This window comes from Prunus mume, linkage group LG7 (genome assembly GCF_029339155.1).
Source record: "Prunus mume cultivar Tortuosa linkage group LG7, ASM2933915v1, whole genome shotgun sequence".
Classification (NCBI taxonomy): domain Eukaryota; kingdom Viridiplantae; phylum Streptophyta; class Magnoliopsida; order Rosales; family Rosaceae; genus Prunus; species Prunus mume.
In genome coordinates this window covers 16,238,690-16,258,721 of record NC_142704.1, presented here as the reverse complement: position 1 = coordinate 16,258,721, position 20,032 = coordinate 16,238,690, and the positions used below count along the sequence as shown (strand labels likewise).

At 36.2% G+C, this 20,032-nt stretch overlaps 1 protein-coding gene across 1 annotated transcript; it reads left to right on the top strand.

Moving 5' to 3' along the window:
• The first annotated feature begins 7,203 nt into the window (after nucleotides 1-7,203).
• LOC148915601 (serine/threonine-protein kinase ATM-like) lies at nucleotides 7,204-9,779 on the top strand. The gene is made up of 8 exons (XM_089041960.1): nucleotides 7,204-7,275; nucleotides 7,376-7,515; nucleotides 7,639-7,726; nucleotides 8,210-8,313; nucleotides 8,497-8,595; nucleotides 9,266-9,322; nucleotides 9,599-9,677; nucleotides 9,774-9,779. Exons 1-8 carry the CDS (start codon nucleotides 7,204-7,206, stop codon nucleotides 9,777-9,779), a joined length of 645 nt encoding a protein of 214 aa, XP_088898086.1.
• Nucleotides 9,780-20,032: the final 10,253 nt, after the last annotated feature.

The following is a 20,032-nucleotide window of genomic DNA, read 5'->3' as shown; positions in this document are numbered from 1 at the left end:
ATCAAAGCTCTTATCAACATACAAGTGTCGAAGATGCAAAAAGACATTCAAAGCCATATCGGCGGCGTTGCAGCCTTAATAAGGTTCATTTCTAAGGCTACCAATTGGTGTTCCGCATTCTTCAAGGCTATCAAAGGCAACAAACGACACATTACTTGGACTGCCAAATGTGACCTCGCATTCAAATATCTGAAGAACTATATGAGCAGAGCACCATTATTATCCAAGCCCATTCCTGGTGAAATCCTTTCCATCTATTTATGTGTTTCACAAATCGTCATTAGCTCCGTATTAATTCGAAAACTAGAAGGAGTCGAACTCCCAATGTGTCAGACGTGCCCTCTAAAATGTTGAGATTCGATACCCAGGGCTGGAACTGCTCGATTTTGCCTTGATCGTTTCGACATGTAAGCTTCGACTATATTTCCGAGCTCATGCCATCATTGTACTCACTAATTAGCCTATACGGCAAGTACTACAAAAGCTGGAGACTTTTGACCAATTGATCAAATGGGCAATCTAGTTGGGTGAGTTTGACATCCAATTTCAACCTCAACCCCACCAAATCAGGGATACGATGCTTCTGCCTTAGTTTAGCCATGCTTGCTACCATTTGATAATTCCTCCCAAGGTTATCACACCGAGTTAAGGTTAGGTTGGGCAAGCAAACAGTATCCTTCTCGCTCCCCATTATAACAAAAATGACATATGAAGGCCCTGCCGCCACATATAATGATTCGACAACCTCCAACGGCCAGAGGTCAAAGTTTGATAGCTTGCATGCCATTTGGGAAGGCACGTATGAGTCATCAAAAAATTAAGATACTGACATATTTTCACAATATGGGCCCCATATGGCTTAAAACTTATAGGCTCCCCGTCTACAGACACCCTCATCAAGACTGTTTTCGACTACCATTCTCTTCTCATCATGCACGCCAAAATCGGCACCTACAATCACTATTTCTTCTGTTATCGTGCCTTCTCTAGCCGACATGCCCGAAACTAGTGTCATCACAATTGGTACCTTGCTCATATTTGGTACCCTAATCATCATCTAATGATTCTCTATCGAATGCATGGGGACTTTATTCATATTCAGAGTGTCATCATCTGACACAAACAGAAACTAAGGGAAACTAAGGGTCATGCTTGGATCAAACTATGATCCTAGGCTTTTCTCATATCCTAAGTTTCCTGTCTTACAACAAGCTCCTTGTGTTTATATCCGATCATGTGAATTCATACGAGTTCATCGAAAATTAAGAACTTTGATTGAAAAAAAGTAAGAAGAAAGCTTAAAAACCTTGTTCGATTTGGTTGAGAAGGTCACCGAAAATCACATCGTCACTCACACTGTCGTACAAAAATGGCCTTCACTAGAAATTGGATCGCCGGATATCCCCTCACTCTATCAAATTTTTTTCGCAAAAAACGTAAAGTATTTTTTCAAACATGAGTAATCTCTTATAAATTGATGGCTCCTCAAGTTCACCATGGTTCGCTATAGAGCGTCATTATGATGAACCAGCATGCATTACAATTCTCGCCGTGCAGCACTTGGCTACAATAAATAGCCACCCATGCAAGTGCAAAAGACTAAGCATCAAGTTGTCCAACCATTCAATTATTAACCCTAGGGCTCACAAAATTTAAGAAATTTATAAAGTCACGATTATTCGGCAAATACCTTTCATATACCACAAGGCTACCTAGCCTAGCTGCCAAATGGTAACTTGCATTTTGGAAACATCAAGTGCCACACCTTCATGGCTTACCTAACGGTAAGATGAATTTTGAGAACCATGGTATCACACCATGATAACTTGCCGAATGGTAAGATGAATTTTTGTAACCCTTACCCCATGACATGCTAACTTACCGAACAATAAGATGAATTTTGGGAACTCTCACACCATTCCATGCCTAACGGTAAGGCACATTTTGTCGTCCACCTACCGAACTGTAAGCACTCGCACATACCAGACAGGCCTACTACGCTTACCATTCAGCAAGATTTTACATCGACACCCCAAGGGAAAGCACTCCCCATACCATTCGGGATGCTTATGCTTATCTCTTATTCCAACCGTCTCCTTGATCGAAGACTTGAGAAACTAAGGGATTGCCATCGGCAAGAAAAGAAAAGGAAAGGACAATCTCACCATCTTGCAAACTTAATACCGTTCAAAATGTAGAAGACAAAAGTAAGTCCCTAACAAAGAAGTTTTTTCTCTATTAGGAACTTGAAGGACTTCTATTTATACCATAGTTGACCAGCCAATCATCCCATGACACATGGAACTTGAGACCTACAAAGGAATCCACAAAGACCAGACAAAGTACTGAGGCCGATAAAACGATCATCGGTAGAGAGAGCCTTCGACAACCCTACCTTACACAAATCATCAACAGGGTGAGCCTTCGGCAACACAGCCTGCCGATCCGACCAAAGAATGCACCTATGCATGTGAGCTTTCTACAACGCATCAATGACTCATAATCACTTACACGCAAAACACCCAAGACAACTTAGCACTTATAGAGCATATTAAGCAAAGGATGAGTCTTTATTCCCTTTCATTACACTTAGGTCATTATATATTGCATATATGAAATGTCTAAAGGACAAGGACAACAGCTAGAGGTTGTAATAGCGTGTGCGTGAGCTCTCTTTGTATTCTTTCAAGGCATTATTAATGAAAGTTAATCTTGCTTTTCTCTCATGATTCAAAACTTTCCTTCTGAAATATAGCAGGGGATACTCTTAAAATAAAAGGTCATAATGTTTTACTTTGTTTTCAATATTTTATTTATTTTTCAAAATTATTCCAACAGTCTTTAATCAAATCCAAAGGCTAGAAAATAAGGTATTTTCGTAGGTGGCTTAATAACTCATTTTCTTTTGGTTTGACAAGAATTATATAATTTATGCAATCATGGACAAATGTGTTCAACTTTTTTGTTTTCATGTGGCCCCTCTACTCCCCATATAGGACAACTACTATATACAATATGAAGTGCATTGCCCAACCCCTATATAAGAGTAGACTTAGACCTAAACCTTGAAAATGAGTTCTCTCCCTCCGCCTCCTATTCAAGAGCCCAAAGGTTTATGCATTTGCTTATTAATTATTTTGAAAAATTTTCTTTTATTTATTATACACCTTTTCACCCCACAAAAAAAAAAAAAAAAAAAAAAAAAAAAAAAAAAAAAAAACAAGAAGGATTTTTTTTATTGGGATTTAAGGACACGACATGCATATGGGACTCCTCCTCACGAAAAAAGACATGTATTTATTAACTCTAATTTCTTTTTCTTTTTTGTAGGAGATATTCATGATGTTTTCAAGATCCACCTCCTATTCAACCACCTATATGCAAAGCTCTCAACTTTTACTATTAAAACATTTTAAATAAGCCACATGGGGTCCTCCTCACAATAACCCAAAAAAAAATTCATTTACACTACAAAAAAAAAATCATTGATCTTAATTCTAGTAAGGTAAGTGGGCATGCAGACTGATGTTTATCCATTGATGTCGTATCTTATGATCAAATACATAATGCATGGAATTTAGTTTTCTATATTTTTTACATTTTACCGCCATATTAATCTACATTATGTTGAACAATTGAAAATAGTTGTTAAACTAGATGACAAGAATAAAGGTAAGAAGAAGAGCGAGAGAGCTAAGAAGAATGTGGTTGAGAATATGGAAGAGCTCCTTAATATGAAGGAAATATTTATATAGAGCTCGCAAGATCTGTATCATCTTGCTGACTTTGCTCAGCAATACAACTGGGATGAATTAGATGACACTTCAAATGCAGATGTAATTCCTGAGTATGATCAAGCAAGAGTTGCTTCTTATCAAAGTGTAGATTGATGGGTTGTATAGAGAGAGTTAGTGTATGCTAAGAAAAGAGAGAGGTGGCCGCTTGAGAGAAACATGAGGTAAGCGGCTGCCCGAGTGAAGAAGACACTAGAAGTTGTGGGAAAGAAATTAATTTAGTCTATAGTCTAGGGATAGGTGTTATCACACAAGGCATGGGACATACTGGGATAGCAGATCAACATGGCACAACCTGCTTAATTAAATGGCACGACACGAAGAACTTAGTGGCATTGAGCAAACATGCACATAAAAAAAACACTAATGTTCAAAAGAGATTATTAGTGTTATATAACTAAGGGAAAATTGTAGAGAGAATTGGAAAGTAGAGAAAGACAATAGAAATTGTTCAATCAACTTGTATATCTCATCTTGATAAGCTCTCTTATTTATAGGCTTACAATGGTAAGAACACATTAACAACTCATAAGTTACAAGCCCATAACTATGGTATTTAGTGCATAGGTTACATAGAATTAGAAAGGGTGAATGCTAAGAGGTATGGTGGTCATCCACCAACTCATGCATTTACAACACTCCCCCTTGGATGTCCAACATACAATTGACATAGTTGCCTCATTAAAAACCATGCTCAGAAAACCCAGTGGGACAAAACCTAAGCAAAGGGAAAAAAATGCAACATTCTTCTGGATCATTGATATGGTGTTGGACACGCTTATGCTGCCTCATTAAAACCTTGCTAGGAAAAACCCAGTAGGACAAAACCCTAGTCCAAGGGAAAATAGTACAGCGCGCATATAATGCTCCCCCTGATGAATTACTCCCCATGATGACGACAAACTTGAATTATTTGAAGATGCAATACAAATGATATTGATATCTCAATTTCCTCTTGCTGGGTGAACTTTGGTAATCCTTGTATACAAATTTCTTCAATATCATCATTGGAGGATGTATGTGTGTCATTCCTTTGAATCCCTGTTGAGGTTAGAGTAATACCAAAAGTATCTAGACTATTTTCACAAATCCTTTTACATTAACAATTCTTAAAATAACATCATATTCTATAATATCATCAAAATAATAATATAAGCAAATTCATACGTTACTGTTACGGGGATAAAAGTATAAAATTGCATGATGTAAGATGCTATTCATATAAATTTTTGTATACTATGCTACCTTGTCATAGGCTCTTCAAAAGACCTAAATATTCTGATAACTTCTTTTAAAAATTTGAACACGTTGCAACAATTTTGAACTTGAATTCGAATTCATAACTCAGTCAATACCCTCACTTGAGGCAATTAGATCATTTTTCATTTCATGAAAATTAAGTATAGACATTGAGCTTCAGGCTCCTTAACTTCTTAAAGATTTACTTTCAATAATTTATATAATGTATGACATTTTACATCTCTTAGAATTTATTCTAATGTATTCTTCAAAAGATCGCTTCTGGCAATATGCTTAACTTCATAATCTCTTTAGATTTTTCATCTCCAATTCATTTATTAAATCAGGGGAATCCTTTGTAAACTCTTCAAGAGTTCTAACAAAATTCTTCATATATATATATATACTGCAATGATGGTAAACTCATTTCCAAATTATTTATATATTCCTTTTGTAATAGATATTCATTAAGATGATTATATCATATTCTTCCACAATACTTTAATCCACACAAGGATCATTACAAGCCATCATATTTTAATCATTTACTTCAGGCATTCTAAATCCTTCAGGAATTTTTATACACATGAATTTTCCATAAATATGCATAACATAGCTGCATATGTTTACCATCATAATCTCGTATCTTTACTGGGAAATGTTGTGCCATATCATTAAGTGATTTATTTCACTTCATCTCAAACACCAATTTGTAACATATACATTTTTATATCCTTTTGGTGTTTTAACTATAGGTTCAATCATTGCACTTTTTCCGGAAATATCCAACTTTACTCGACTGCCTCTTCCAGTTGGCCAATCTTTATTTACATTTGTCGACAATTATAACAAGTGGTGCAATATCATCATGTGTAGCCCTTAATAACGTTAGTACGTACAACAAACCAATATATCATCAATTCATGATCCCATGATTCTCATGTGCATGTGCATGCATAATTTATAAGTATCTCATTGCTTTCATTATTTTCTGGTACCAGTGCCACTTCAGAGGCTTTCATTGTCACTTCATGGACAAATATCTCTTCTAAGATATATAATTTATATAATGTGGATCATAACCTCTTCTAGAGCGTTATTTTGAATAAGGCTTAAATTTTGCAATTAATCTCATCTTCTGAGGAGTTAAGTCTTTTGAACCTATAGATCTGTGATGCTTCAGGCATCTAACACTTTATGGGAGTTCAGTTTTTGCAATCTATAAATTTGTCAAGCTTCAGGTATGCAACAAATTGGCTATTAGTAGTCACTTACTTTGTGTCTGTATATGCTTCTTGTCATTTGACTTACAATCCTTTTTGTGTTTGAATATGCTTCTGGCATTTATCTTTTATACCAATTTGTTTGATGAGACAATAATAAATACATTTCATAATCATTCACGGCGTCATTTGTTCTTTCAGGAACAACTAAATCTCCCTAACGACGGGAATTTTGGTCTCATCAAAATAATACCAAGAATGTCATAAGTATTGTCCTTCGGGGACCTTAATTCATGTCATAAGTATTGTCCTTCAAGAACCTTAATGCATTCGGCGTGCATTATATTAATATTGACATGTTAATGGGTTGTCATTCTGGGACTTTAATTTATGCAATGTATTATCAATGTATTCAACTTGCAATCTTCAGAATTTGCACTGTATTTAATCATTTAGAAATAGATACATATCAGAATGATTCAAGTCTTTCCTTTAGAATGGTCTTTTGTATGTAATCCAAGTCATTCTTCTAGAATGATATTTTGTACATAATGCAAGTCGTTCTTCTGGAATACTCTTTTGTACATAAAACATGTTGTTCTTATGGAACGATTGCTTACATGCCATTCTTCCGAATGGTCTTATCTTCTTATTTTGTGCTTTGAACTACTGGTTCAAATTACATATAAAAATAATTAAAATTAAGAACCAAGGAACTCGAAAGTTCCAATTAGAATTTGGTTACAATATTTTGATTCCATTGTGGAAAACATGATAAATATATCATTTTTCAAAAAAAATTGATTATGAACTTCAGGTTCAAATTAAAATATCATATATGTTATGCAAGAACTGCAGGTTCTTGATAAGGTATGAACTTAAGGTTCATATTAATATTAATCTCAATAAAAATGATGAACTTTGGATATATATTTACATATATCTGGATGGAGATCCATAATGCCGTGCAGCAATTTGTGTTCCGGTGTTGGCTGACAACCCATGATCGAGCCCTTAAGGTTTTTAATGCATTTCAAAGAAATTTCGGCAGTTTATTTGTATGTATTTGAGTATCCTGATTGCTATCTGTGTTTGCATTTGTATTTTTTTCTTTTGCAGGATGTACTTATTCTTTATGCAAGGTTACAGCTGAATATTACTAGAGGTGCTACTGATGGGAGCATTTTGGTACATCAACTTCTAGACATAGTTTACAAGGAGCTAAATCAAAGCTATATATCCAATGCTAATGTGCCTAGGTGGGTTTTTTCCTTTTTCCTTTCCACTCTTTTTTTTCCTTGTTATTATAAACTTTTTTTTTTACTTTTCCTCTTATGGTATTCCTGATAGAAGCTTACGTTTGTGGTTTCAACTATGTGCAGGACTGATGCAACTAAAGATGACAAGTTTGGTACTTTGAGTAGCTCACATTGTGGTCTGGTTGAGCTTGCAGCCGCTGTACTTTATCGGGTAACTACTCCACTTTCATCTCATAGTGGAACTTGCCTAATCTTAATATCTTCACTGTGGTGTCGCAAATTTCTTTACAATGATTTGGATTTTTATTTTTGGGTTCCATCCTTCAAAGCTTATGTCGACATTGCCAAAGTTCTGCTAGTTTTTGTCGGTTTGCCTTAAGGCAATATTCCAATTCTTAATATGTATGAAATTATGAATTCCACACTCTTGTATATGTTGCTTCAATTTTGGAAAAAGTGGTTTAAGGTGGAGTGAGGTTGGAGTAGGTCTTGAGTGCAAGTTTTGTTTCTCAAACAACTGATTTAAACACTTGGAGAAGCAGAAAATTTGTTGCACTTTTTCTCCTTTGCTTTCTTGAGACTGATGATCCTGGTTTATGGCTGATCTCCTTTTTGGCATCTCATATTTTTCCTTTTCAATGAAGTTCTTGTTTCCTATAAAAAAAAACATAAAAAAGGCGATTTCACTCTTCAGGCTTGTACTAACATGACTAAAGCACCATCAACTGAAAAGCGGGTCAAGAGAGAGCATGCTGCTGCCCATTTAAGAGAGGCTCTCATGAAAGGAAAATGGTTGTGGTAAGTTTAGGCTGACTGTTTATGTTTGTAGTTTAGTTTCTTTGTGTAGTATTTTGTGCACAGGCTCTATTTGTGAATGATACTGCACTTCCTTCAGTGTAAAATAATTTTCTATAATGTAATGTGGATGATAAACTATTGTTTGGCACTGATGCTTATGATGGGCTGGTTTAATGATTTCAGGAATGCTTCATTTTGTTTTCTGACTCGTAAATACCACACACATATTAGTAAGGATATTTTCATCTACTGGTTCGAGGGCATATGCACAAGCTTTCAAAGGTACATCATGCCATGTTATAGTTAGTTATAATTGTCTCATTATCTAGTGTTAATCAAACTAATGTTTATTCTGATCTCTTTCTCTCTCTCTCTCTTAACTTCTTTTAATATAACTTTACTGAAAACCAAGTTCTTATAATTTTGACATATGAATTTGGAACCTGGAATGCTCCTCTTTAATTGTTGGTATACTACTTTGGAGTCTTGTACCTGGTTTGTTCTAAGTTAGATCCTGTGCCATATATTTGTTATCCAGTATATATATGTATACTATATATGCACATTATTTAGGGAAAAAAGATACAAACTCCTTGAAATGTGTGGCTGTGTTGGATCAAGGTTTGATCCTGTTTGCCTCTAGAATGAAAGTTGCGTCTCTATGTGGCAACAATTGCCGTTGTTGCGTGTATATGCAATTCAAATTACACTTTTGGGTTGAGTGTCTATGCACATTTGTGTAGTTAAGTGTTTCTTGACTAGATATCTTCTTAAGTTTGAGTATTCCTGCATGCTTGTGTAGGCAATTACTATTGGACAGTGAGTTGACTCAAGTGTAAAATGTTTCACTTCTGGCCCATACCTGTGGTATACTTGTTAGCACACTGAATAAAATGGTGAAGCTGCTTATGTTTTGATCACTATTGTACTGATGGAATTGAACATATTGCAGAATTTTGAATGATGCAAATATGGTGCATGCTTATGATGGTTTGCTCTGGACCCTGAGGTATACTGCTCTTATTTCCCATAAGACATCTACTATTCAGTTGAATTTTGTTAAAGTGTATAGCCAGTGTGTATAAGTTTGATAATAGTGTGACACCTGTGGTCCATTTCAATATGACTGTGCCATATATGGTTCTAATCTAAGTTTAATATTGTTATGTCTGCACAAACATCTACCGGAAAATAAGATATGGATGACACCTTTACGTTCTTCTCTCTACTTCTTTATCCCTTGCTTCATGTACACTCATATTTATATACTTACTTGCATGTGAAGGAGCTTGCAGGAACTCTCTTCTGTGTTGCTTTCAGATCCGAAGCTGAAGAAGCCATCAAGCTCCTCGTGCTTGAATGAGGTGCTTCTTCTTCTTCTTCTTTCAAATTTTTTTTTTTTGCATATCAATGTTTTCTTTTTACAGCTTTTCATTCTTTTTTGTGTTACCCCTTTCCAGATTTAAGCCTGTCATCTTTCAAGAGGTTCAATTGAAAGATTGTTTTTAACTACAGTATTTAAGCTACAGTTAATCATTGTGAAAAAGTAACATAAACTGAGATGAGTGGAAATCTGATTATCCATCCTTTGTCCAACTGAATGAACCCTGGGTTTGTACTATCGTAAGTTTGTTAGTGCTTTCTTCAGGGACTCTGCAAATATCAGTAGTATGTATGGAATTGGTTCTGATAGGTTGAAACTTATAGTTTCAATAAGAGAGATTGAAGAACTTCTGGTCTTCTATGCTTTTGAGAAAAATGAGGAACTTCATGTCCACATACAAGTACATTACAAGGGTTGAAAATTTAGGATATTGTAGTCCTAATTAATTGAAAATGAATTGAGGAACTTATAACCCTCAAAACTGTAATATGATAGTACGCTCCACTAAAATCATTTAGAACTTCTGGTTTTATAATTATTACACTTGCTCAATGTTAAACTCCAGGTTTAGCTCATTAAGATGTGAACTTCAGGGTCACATATATTTATATAAAGCTGTAGATTTTTCAACCTTATATTTTATTATACATGAATTGAGATCTTCATACCCTTTTAGATATATAGGAATTTAGGATCTTCAGGTTTTTTCCTTTAATTGTATAAAATTTAGGGTCTTCAAGCCTTTTATAATTGAGGATCAAGATCTTCGAGTCTTAATTCCTTTATTTTTCTCAACTCCATCGTAACAAACATGAAGTGTAACCACTATCATGTTCTCATATAAATGTGAACCATGAATATATAATAAATGGACATAAATTGCTTCTGGCAGTCATAATTTTATTTACTTATACATATATATATATAGGTATATATACATAAAGTAAAACCGCATATATATATATATATCATATTGTATTACCATCAACTTTCCATATTAATATTATATGTACTGATATAAAATGACGTCATGTGAACGTGAAACCGACAAAAACCATGATTAATATATTAAAATGGTCTACTTGTGGAGGATTGACCATATGCTCCTACTTTTGCACCTGCCACACAAGAACAAGTTCTAGCACATATATACTTGCTTTAGATGTTAGCATGAGTATAGATATGATGGTGATAATAATAAATTGAAAAGTCAAAAGGCTTATCTCTTTGTTTCGTGGGTGTTCATATCTCACTCTGAACGCCAAGAAGCTCAACACCTCAGCTGGTTTCTTTTGCAAGACTGGTCCTTGTTTCGGATTTGTGTATCTTAGAATGATTTTCAATTTTCTTCTCTGGTTGGTTTGTTTTCTGTAAACATAGTATGCTACCAAAGGGAGTTTGTATTTACACACAAGGAAATCATGAAAACACAATTGCCCAGAAAACCTCAAGTAGAGGATGAGTAAAGCAAAGGGATTTGATCGAGGCACTCAACTGGATTTTGAAAGAGAATTCGTGCTGATAACGTGTTATATAACTAAGGAAAAATTGTATAGAGAATTGGAAAGTAGAGAAAGACAATAGAAATTATTTAATCAACTTGTATATCTCATCTTGGATAAGCCCTCTTATTTATAGGCTTACAATGGTAAGAACACATTAACAACTCATAAGTTACAAGCCCATAACTATGGTATTTAGTGCATAGGTTATATAGAATTAGAAATGGTGAATGCTAAGAGGTATGGTGGTCATCCACCAACTCATGCATTTACAACAATTAGTAAAATATAAAGAAAGATATGTGCAATATATATAGTATACATTACTATTAATAGTTTTTGGTAACAAGAGGGCTAAGGCCCAACAACAAAGAAACTAAACACGAAGAAGGGGCTTGGAGATGCCATTGGCATCTATACGTTACTATATAATATAACATAATATATATATATATATATATATAAACCAAGTCAGTGATTTTATTATTAAATAGTGTAAGGTAATAATAAAATAATGAAAAAAAGATAAGGAGGTAGAGATTCGTGATGGGCTCGGGCCGTGCTTGAAGCGGGCTCGGGTTTGGGCCAAGTATCGCCTATGTGTGGTTGCAGGGCAGCCCGATCCATTGGACCTAATTTTTTGATCTCAACACGGCCCAAGCTCTCGTGTCGTGCCAAGCACGGCCCACTAATATTCGTGCTCGTGCCGTTTCCCATTTAAACAGGCCGAACTTTTATCATGTTGGGCTTGCCCGTCCTATTTGACACCTCTAATTTACATGTGGCAGTAGCTTCCCCATTCTATACTGATTAAGTCAAGTAGGTTACAATTATTGAAGCATGTGTTCTTTGTTTTTTTCCTTGAATTTCGCACGTCTGTTTTTCTTTCTTCATGTAATCATGTTTAGCTCATCTTGTGTAGGGGGCCTTGTCTGGTTTCAGAACCGACCAGTCCCATAGTCCCGATAGCAGAGGTCGCAATTGGACCAAACTTAGAGGTTCTGTAGCGACCGGTCGCGGTGTGTATTTTTTTGCTCAACATGTTTTGGTATTTTACATGCATTTTGGGATTTTTTTTTTTTTCTAGCCTACTTAGGCTTGGTTAAGTCTTCTATTCCTAGTAGGTTTGTACTTAAGTCCTATGAACTATAAATAAGCACTTTAGCACTGGATTTGAACTAAGGGGAGAGAAAAGTGAATTAGGGTTTGTGAGAGAACAAAGGGGGTTCTTCATTGTAACCAAAGGAGTTCTTTCTTACTAATGAATTTCTTGAGGATAACTGAAAAGGATGTAGGCAAAATGTTGAACCTCTATAAATTCTTCTGTTCTATGTGCGTGTGTTTACTTTTCAATTGGTGTGTGTGTGCTTTATCTTTGTGTGGCTTATATGTGGTAGTTGCGTATTCTATCAACGACAAGGTGTTGAAGTGTTTTCACACAACAAGTGGTACTAGAGCCTCAATTACGGCGAGTATAAGTTTATGCCTAAGTGCTCTTCCAACTTTAAAAGCAGCAGTGTGTTGACGATTGCAAATGACAATGAGGGGAGAGAACTCCTAGAAGAAGACACCACAAGTGGTGAAAGTGAAGGTCGAGTTGAAGCTGTTCATCGATAAGGAGAACTTTATGCTTTGGCAAAAGAGGATAAGGTATGTCCTTAAGCAGCAAGGTAGGCGTAGTCTTGGTAAGCAAGGTAAAAAAGTCTAAAATCATGACGAATACAGAGTGGGAAGACCTAGACGAGCTTGCTAAAGGATTCATCAAACAACATCTCACTGACGACGTGTTGTGTAATGTAATGGAAGACACCGCAAAGCAGACATGGGAGAAACTTGAAGAGATGTTTGCATCAAGATCGTTGTCCAACAAGCTTTTCTTGAAGAAAGAGCTTCACTCTCTAAAGATGAAGGACGGCGCAAACATGATGGAGCACGTTAGCACTTTTAATAGGTGTATTGCAGACTTGCAAAGGTTGGATGAAGTTTATAAGTCGGATGACAATGTCGTTTTGAGCAATAGGGGAAGATCAAAACTTAGGGCGAAAGACGATTGTTTTAAGTATGGGTCAAAAATATCATTGGAAGAAGAATTGTCCTACATATAGAGATAAACAAAGAGAAGAAGTCGGATGATGTCGAGGTCTCTGAGGATGGCAACGGTGAGCTTTTATTTATTGATACCATTGTTAATACTTAAAAACTTTCTATTTCTTCTAGGTTTTTATCTTCTGATTGAATTTTGGATTCCATATGCTCATATCATATGTGTTCAAATAAATTTTGGTTTGACACGTATGAGGTTGACAACTACGGCAAAGTTGTGATGGGGAACGACTCGATTTGTAGAGTCGAAGGCAAGAGTACTATGAAGGTGAAGATGTACGACAGCATAGTTAGGTACATACCAAAATTGAAGAAGAATCTCATCTTCCTTGGTACTTACGACAAGAATGGCTATTCCTATAAGGCCCTGGAAGGAAAGCTCATAATCTCAAAGGGTTCACTTGTAGTTATGAAGTGGTAGATTCAACCTAACTGCCTATATCAACTATATGCAAGGGCGGAACAAGGAATTTTTCGAAGGGTGGGCTAGCTAAATTTTTAGGCTAAAACAAAAATATACATTAAATCATATAAATCATGCAATTTATAGCTACATTGACTAATTTCCAACAAGATTTAACATAAATAAAATACATATTAGATGCAATAAAAAAAATACATATTATCAAAATGAATATATGTTTAACAACATAATTGAAAGTGTACCTATTGAAGTTGTGCCCTGAGATCCTTGAGAGAATTGAAATGTTTTGTTATTGTCATATGAATCCATCTTGTTGCGAATCAAACTATCTATCAAATGATATATTTGTGACATTTTTGTTTCATCTTATTAGTATAAAGGTCAATTTCATTGAGATAAATCTTTCTCTTATGAAGACAAATCAATGAAAATATTAAAATTGGAGAGTTAGGGATAAAAATTTTACCAATGAGACTTTCGTAACAAAGAATACAAAAAGGAGCATGTATTTTTTTAGGACCGCTGCTAGGCTAAGTTTCACATGTATATTTTTTATTTTGACATAGTTTATTATAATCAAGGATACTTCATTATGTGGGACCAATTAGGATAGTAGGGTATTTATTTCTTTATGTGATGTTAAATTCAGAGAGATGGGCCATCGGCTCACTACCAACAACACCAATATTGTTCCCAACTTAACCACTTACAAAGCCCAGTAGGTGTGTGGTTTTATTACAAAAGACATCGGTGATATTAGTAGTGGAATCATTCATTATATATGGTATTTTATTTAGTCAAGTTTTTGATGTGGGACTTATATTCTTCAACATGTGGGACTTCAAACTTGCATACTTCTTTAAGTGAGAAACTGCCAAGAAGCCATAAGATGATAGCATCAGCCAATGGGTTATATAGGTTTAATATTTTCTTTTCCAAAAAGCTACTTGGGCTACAGCTTAGTGTAGCCCACTGGGTAGTTCCGCCCATGACTATGTGGTATAACGGTGAGTAGTGGAGTAGCTATATCTACCAAGAATGACTAGAAGATGAGACTTATTTCTGGTATTAGAGGCTAGTGCATATTAGTGAGCGAGTCATGTAAGAGTGCGGAAGCTTTTGAAGGGAGTGCACAATTGTAAACTTGAGTTCTGTAAATATTGTACCATAGGGAAGCAATCAAAGGTGGCATTCAAGCAGCAAGACAAAGATAATATGAGCATGGGAGTACTTGATTATATTCACTTGGATGTGTGGGGGCCTGCACCAATCAAATCATTGGGTGGAGCTCGCTACTACGTCACGTTATTAGATGATTTTTCTATGAAGGTTTGGGTCTATTTCATGATGGAGAAATCTGAGGTCTTCATTAAATTCACAGAGTGGAAAGCGGAAGTAGAGAACTTTACGGGAAGGAAAATCAAGATATTAAGGAGTGACAATAGAGGAAAATTTAAAGATAGCAATTTGTTATAAGATAGAAATGGGTAGAAGATAAATACTTGAGGCAATGTGTTCGTGTCCCCATTTTCTAATATCGTTTGTATCAAAGAAAAATATCACATGTTATAGTTATAAGATAGAAATTAAAGAAATCTTGTTAGTTTTGAGTAAATGGCCTCCATCCAACAAATTTGTATTAATAACTTTAAAATATTTGACTTCAACAGATTTCACATTAATATATGAATATGTATGTATCTTTTATATTAGTATTTTACATATTGGCCTCCAACCTCATAATTCTAGATTCGCCTCTTGTAATTTGTTTCAAATGTTCAGCCGGTTATGTTCTTTTTTGTCATTCATAAATGCTCATAGAAGATAGATTTTGCCGTCATGCTTTGTGTTACAACAAATTCAACATGAGTTCAAATAACTCTAATTACTTTGAAAACACTACATATACAATTTTCAAGAAAAACTGCCATATATGCTACATGTTGTGAAAAATTTACGTGCACCGCAGTGGGAGACCTATTAAGGCACAAGGATGTGCAATTGAACCTCCCCTTGACGGAAAAACCATTGTAGGTGGTTCAAATTGCACCTCTGCTCAGCTGGTGGTTGTGCACTCCAGGTGTTCAACAAAATGATTTAGCCAAATTATGTTTCTTGCATTACTTTGCTACTGCAGTGGTGTACACCTAATATATATTTTTTTTTTTAAGTTCTGGCCAAAGCAGCGTTGTTTTGGGCGGACAAAAAAAGAACTTAAGATGAGGCAGACTGCAATTCATGGGCTTTCAACAACATGCTTAGGCCTACATTTCGTGGGCTTTAAAAAGTCTTTAAACATGTTTTTCGTTCTTATTTAAACAAGAATTACAAAAAGATTTTAAAAAGAATGAAATCAATTGGGTTGCTATTGTTGTGTTTCTTTTCCTTCTTCACCAAAAGTAAGTTTACTGTGCTTGGTTTTTTTTTCACTTTGTTTTTGTTCCCCTTTTTTTGTGCCTCTTTTTTTGAAAGACCAAATTATAATTGGTTGTGCCTCTTTTTTCTTTTTCTTTTTAAATTTGGCTCTTATGATTGGTATTCAGTAGGAAATTCAACACGACTAGAGGTATGATCAATTATAATTTGTTTATTTTATTCATTTTTTTTTAATAAAGCTTTTAGCCTTTCAAAATTGCACATCCGCTAAAAAATTTATAAGTTCGCCATTGGTGCACCGGATGCATATGTCATTTTTTTCTTATCATTGTTCTTAGGCTTATTTACTGTAATACCCCCTGAAACTTTGGTTAAATCTCATTTTACCCCCCAAAAGTTAAAATGGCCCACTTAAACCCCTTGACCAAGGTTTGGTGTTATAGTTTGCCCTCTACCGTTATCTCCATTAATAACTCCGTTAATTTTGATGATGTGGCATGACTATTTTAGTCTTTTTACCATAAGTGATGATGTGTCAAATGCAGTCCCCACTTTTTCTGCTTAAGTAGACTTAAATATTAATAAATAATTAAAATTAAATAATTAAATAATGTAATTACTTGTTAATATAAAAAAAAATTCAAAAATGTAAAAAAATTAATATTAAAAAAATCTATTCTTCTCCATCTCTCTCTTTGTCGTCCCTTCCCCTTCCCCTAACTTTACACCATCAGACCACAACCCCTACCCAACCCAAAGCCACCCTCACCACCACCACCCTAAAGCCACCCTCACCACCACCACTCTAACCCTACCCAACATCACCTACCTAGCAACCAACCCTTACCACCCTCCCACCACATAACTTCAAGACAGCCCCACCTGTCTCTTTGTTCCTTTCTCTTCTCTCAAGCTTAGTTCCGACATCCACATAGTCACCCACTCTACCACTACCTCCCCCTTCCCTAGCCCTTTATTCAGACCTACCTTTTTTTCCAGCACAACCCATCAGCCCAAACCCTTAGTCTACTCCTAAAAACACAACCTCCATCAACGACGGATTTGGATTGGCCAAAATTTATATGTAACAACCCGGATCCTTAATTAATATTTAATTATTAATTTATTCTGGTAAAAGATAAAAGACACTTATACCCCTAGAATATTTTATTAGTTTCAAAGTTGACTTTTTGACCGGGAAGGAATTTAGGGATTTCAGTTGCGTAGAGCGCGCGAAATGAGTCCGTAGACATGTAGTGGACTCGGGAATTGGAGTTGTAACGAAGGAGTTACGATCAAAAGAAGTTCAGTGGCATAACCATAAATATTTCGAAGTTTAGATTTTATAAACCAGTGCATTTGAGGAGGGCGGCGATTTCTGGAGGTGTTTTCTCTCAACCGACCCCGATTCGAGCAAGACCAGTTTCGTTAGAACCACCACACTTCTCTCTTCCGGTCCCAGCCTTTTGCTGCCCCGATCCGCCTCTGTGGTAGTTGGAAAGCACCAATAAAGCAGCGGTGTTCGGCGATTTTTGTAAACTTTTGCGGCTCGTTCTCCGTCATCCGCCACCATTTCCGGTGATCCAGTATGGAAACTCATTTATTTCTTGAGCCCTAGCCGCTGGTTGGGTAGGATTTCAGAATTTCTAGCATAGATAACTCGATCTTGGATCCAAAGTTTAGTCGAATTTCGGGTTGAGATTTTGGCCACTTCCGGCCAGTTTTTGGGGTAGGTCCAAGAACAAAAGTGGCTCCAAATAGAGTGTTATACCTAGGATAGAGTCTTGAGCCGTGGTTTAGAGTTTTTCCGGTAGTGTTATCGCTTTGGGCACCACTGCCAGCGTGTGGCGGCGTGGGCAGCGGTGGGGACCGAGTCAGCCCTAGAATAATCTTCTAGTCCCCACGAGCGCATAGGATTTCGCGGATCTTAATTCGGATAACGTTTGGACCCCGAACGGATCTCGCCTAGTGTGTGATTTACTGGGTTGAGGTTTGAACTGTTGGATCGTAGTCATGTTCGGTATGTTGATCTAGGTAATTCCAGGATCGTATACTATTTGATGGATCGTAAAACGGAGTCCCGGATACTCGGGAATGCCAACTCTAGAACTTGGTTTCTGATAAATAGTTCGATTCTGGTCGAGCAGAAGAAAGAACTACGTGTGGCTTGATCTTTCGAGAAAGTGCGTAGGCGACCTACAATTATCAAGTGCAGCCACGAATCAAAGTCTCTCGGTTGTATTCTTTTTTAGGACAATTTGGTCATTTACGACCCACGTTATCAGTGTCGTTTTAAGCAGTTTATTGGATTCCAAAGTTGAAATTGGGTCAGGTCGTTTCATTATATATGAATGTGGGAACTTGATGTTCCTGGACTTGTCTGGAATTTTTTTGCTAGCCAAATACCAAGACATGCATTTGCCAATTTAGGCCATCTTGAATATCTCAATCTCTCAATTAAACATTTCCAAGGACCACTGCCATAAAACTTTCCCAATCTTAAATGCCTCCATTTAACAGTGAACCACTTTAGTGGCCCAATTCCTGAAGATATTGGTTTGATATATGGTCTTCAACTACTTCAAAATCCACTTGAAGGAAAATTTTCATCCTCTATAGGCCAACTCAGGGAGTTCCAGTACCTTGATCTTCAAAACAATTCCTTAAATTCTTCAATCTCTATAGTGAGTATGGTGATTTAGATGGTAGGTTTTGATGTTTGGATATGTGGGTATGGTGGTGCTGGTGGTTTATATGGTGGATGGATATAAGAGGTGGTAGTGGGGAGTAGGAGGGGTTTGTGTGTGGTGGTTGCTGGGGAAAAGAGAGAGATGAAGAAGAAGATAATTTTTTTATAATAATTTTTTAATTAAAAAAGTAATTTTTTAATTAATATTTTAGTCCACTTTAAGGGGAAAAAAAATGGAGTCTGCACATGACACATCATTACTTGTAGTAAAAGACTAAAATAGCCCTACCACGTCATCAAAATTGACGGAGTTATGAATGAAGATAACAACATGGGGCAAAGTGGAACACAAAACCTTGGTCAAAGAGGTTAAGTGGACCAAAGTTTCAGGGAGTACTACAGTAAATAAGTCTTCTTCTTATATCACTTATTACGCAAGGGAGACAAATGTAGAAGAAATAAGGAGAGGATGATATGTACATCTAGACCTGACATTCGTGTCGTGTTAGTAGTGTTCGTGTCAACCCGCTTTTCTTAACGAGTTGACACGACACGACCCGTTAAGAAAATGGGTGGAAAATATCAAACACAAACATGATCCATTACAATTTGCGAATCACACAACACGACCCATTTCAACTGTTAAGAAATAAAAAATATATTAAAACTGAAAAAAAAAAAAATTGAAACCAAGCACAAAACCACTGCGCAGTCCCTCTCCCCTTTCTCTCATTCTCCCCTAATCCTAATTACTCAATCAATCATGAAGAAGAAGATGTGGCTACTCAATCAATAAAAAATGCCCAACCCACACCATTAATCTTGACCACCCTCCAGCCATCACCAACCCCACCCCCAAACTCAATAGCTTCGCCCCATCCCAACCTTCTTCACCAATCACACATCTCTCTCTCTCTCTCTCTCTCTCTCTCTCTCTCCCCCCAAAACTATCATAAGCACGACTAACATTCATCCTATTTTCAAAGTTCCATATTCAAATCCCAAGCTGCAATTTTTTTTTTTAAAGTTTCGATTAAAAAGACAAAAAGAAGAATAGTATGAAGGGATTTTTCAAATTAAGGTTGGTGATGGGGTGGTGGTGCGATTGGATTTGGCCAATGAGGGTGTTGCTCCGATTGGATTTGCGGACAGGGTTGTTGTGGCTGTGGGATGGATGGGTACAAAATTACCCCCACTTAACAGGTAGGTTCGTGTATTCGCGAATAAACACAGAATCGATC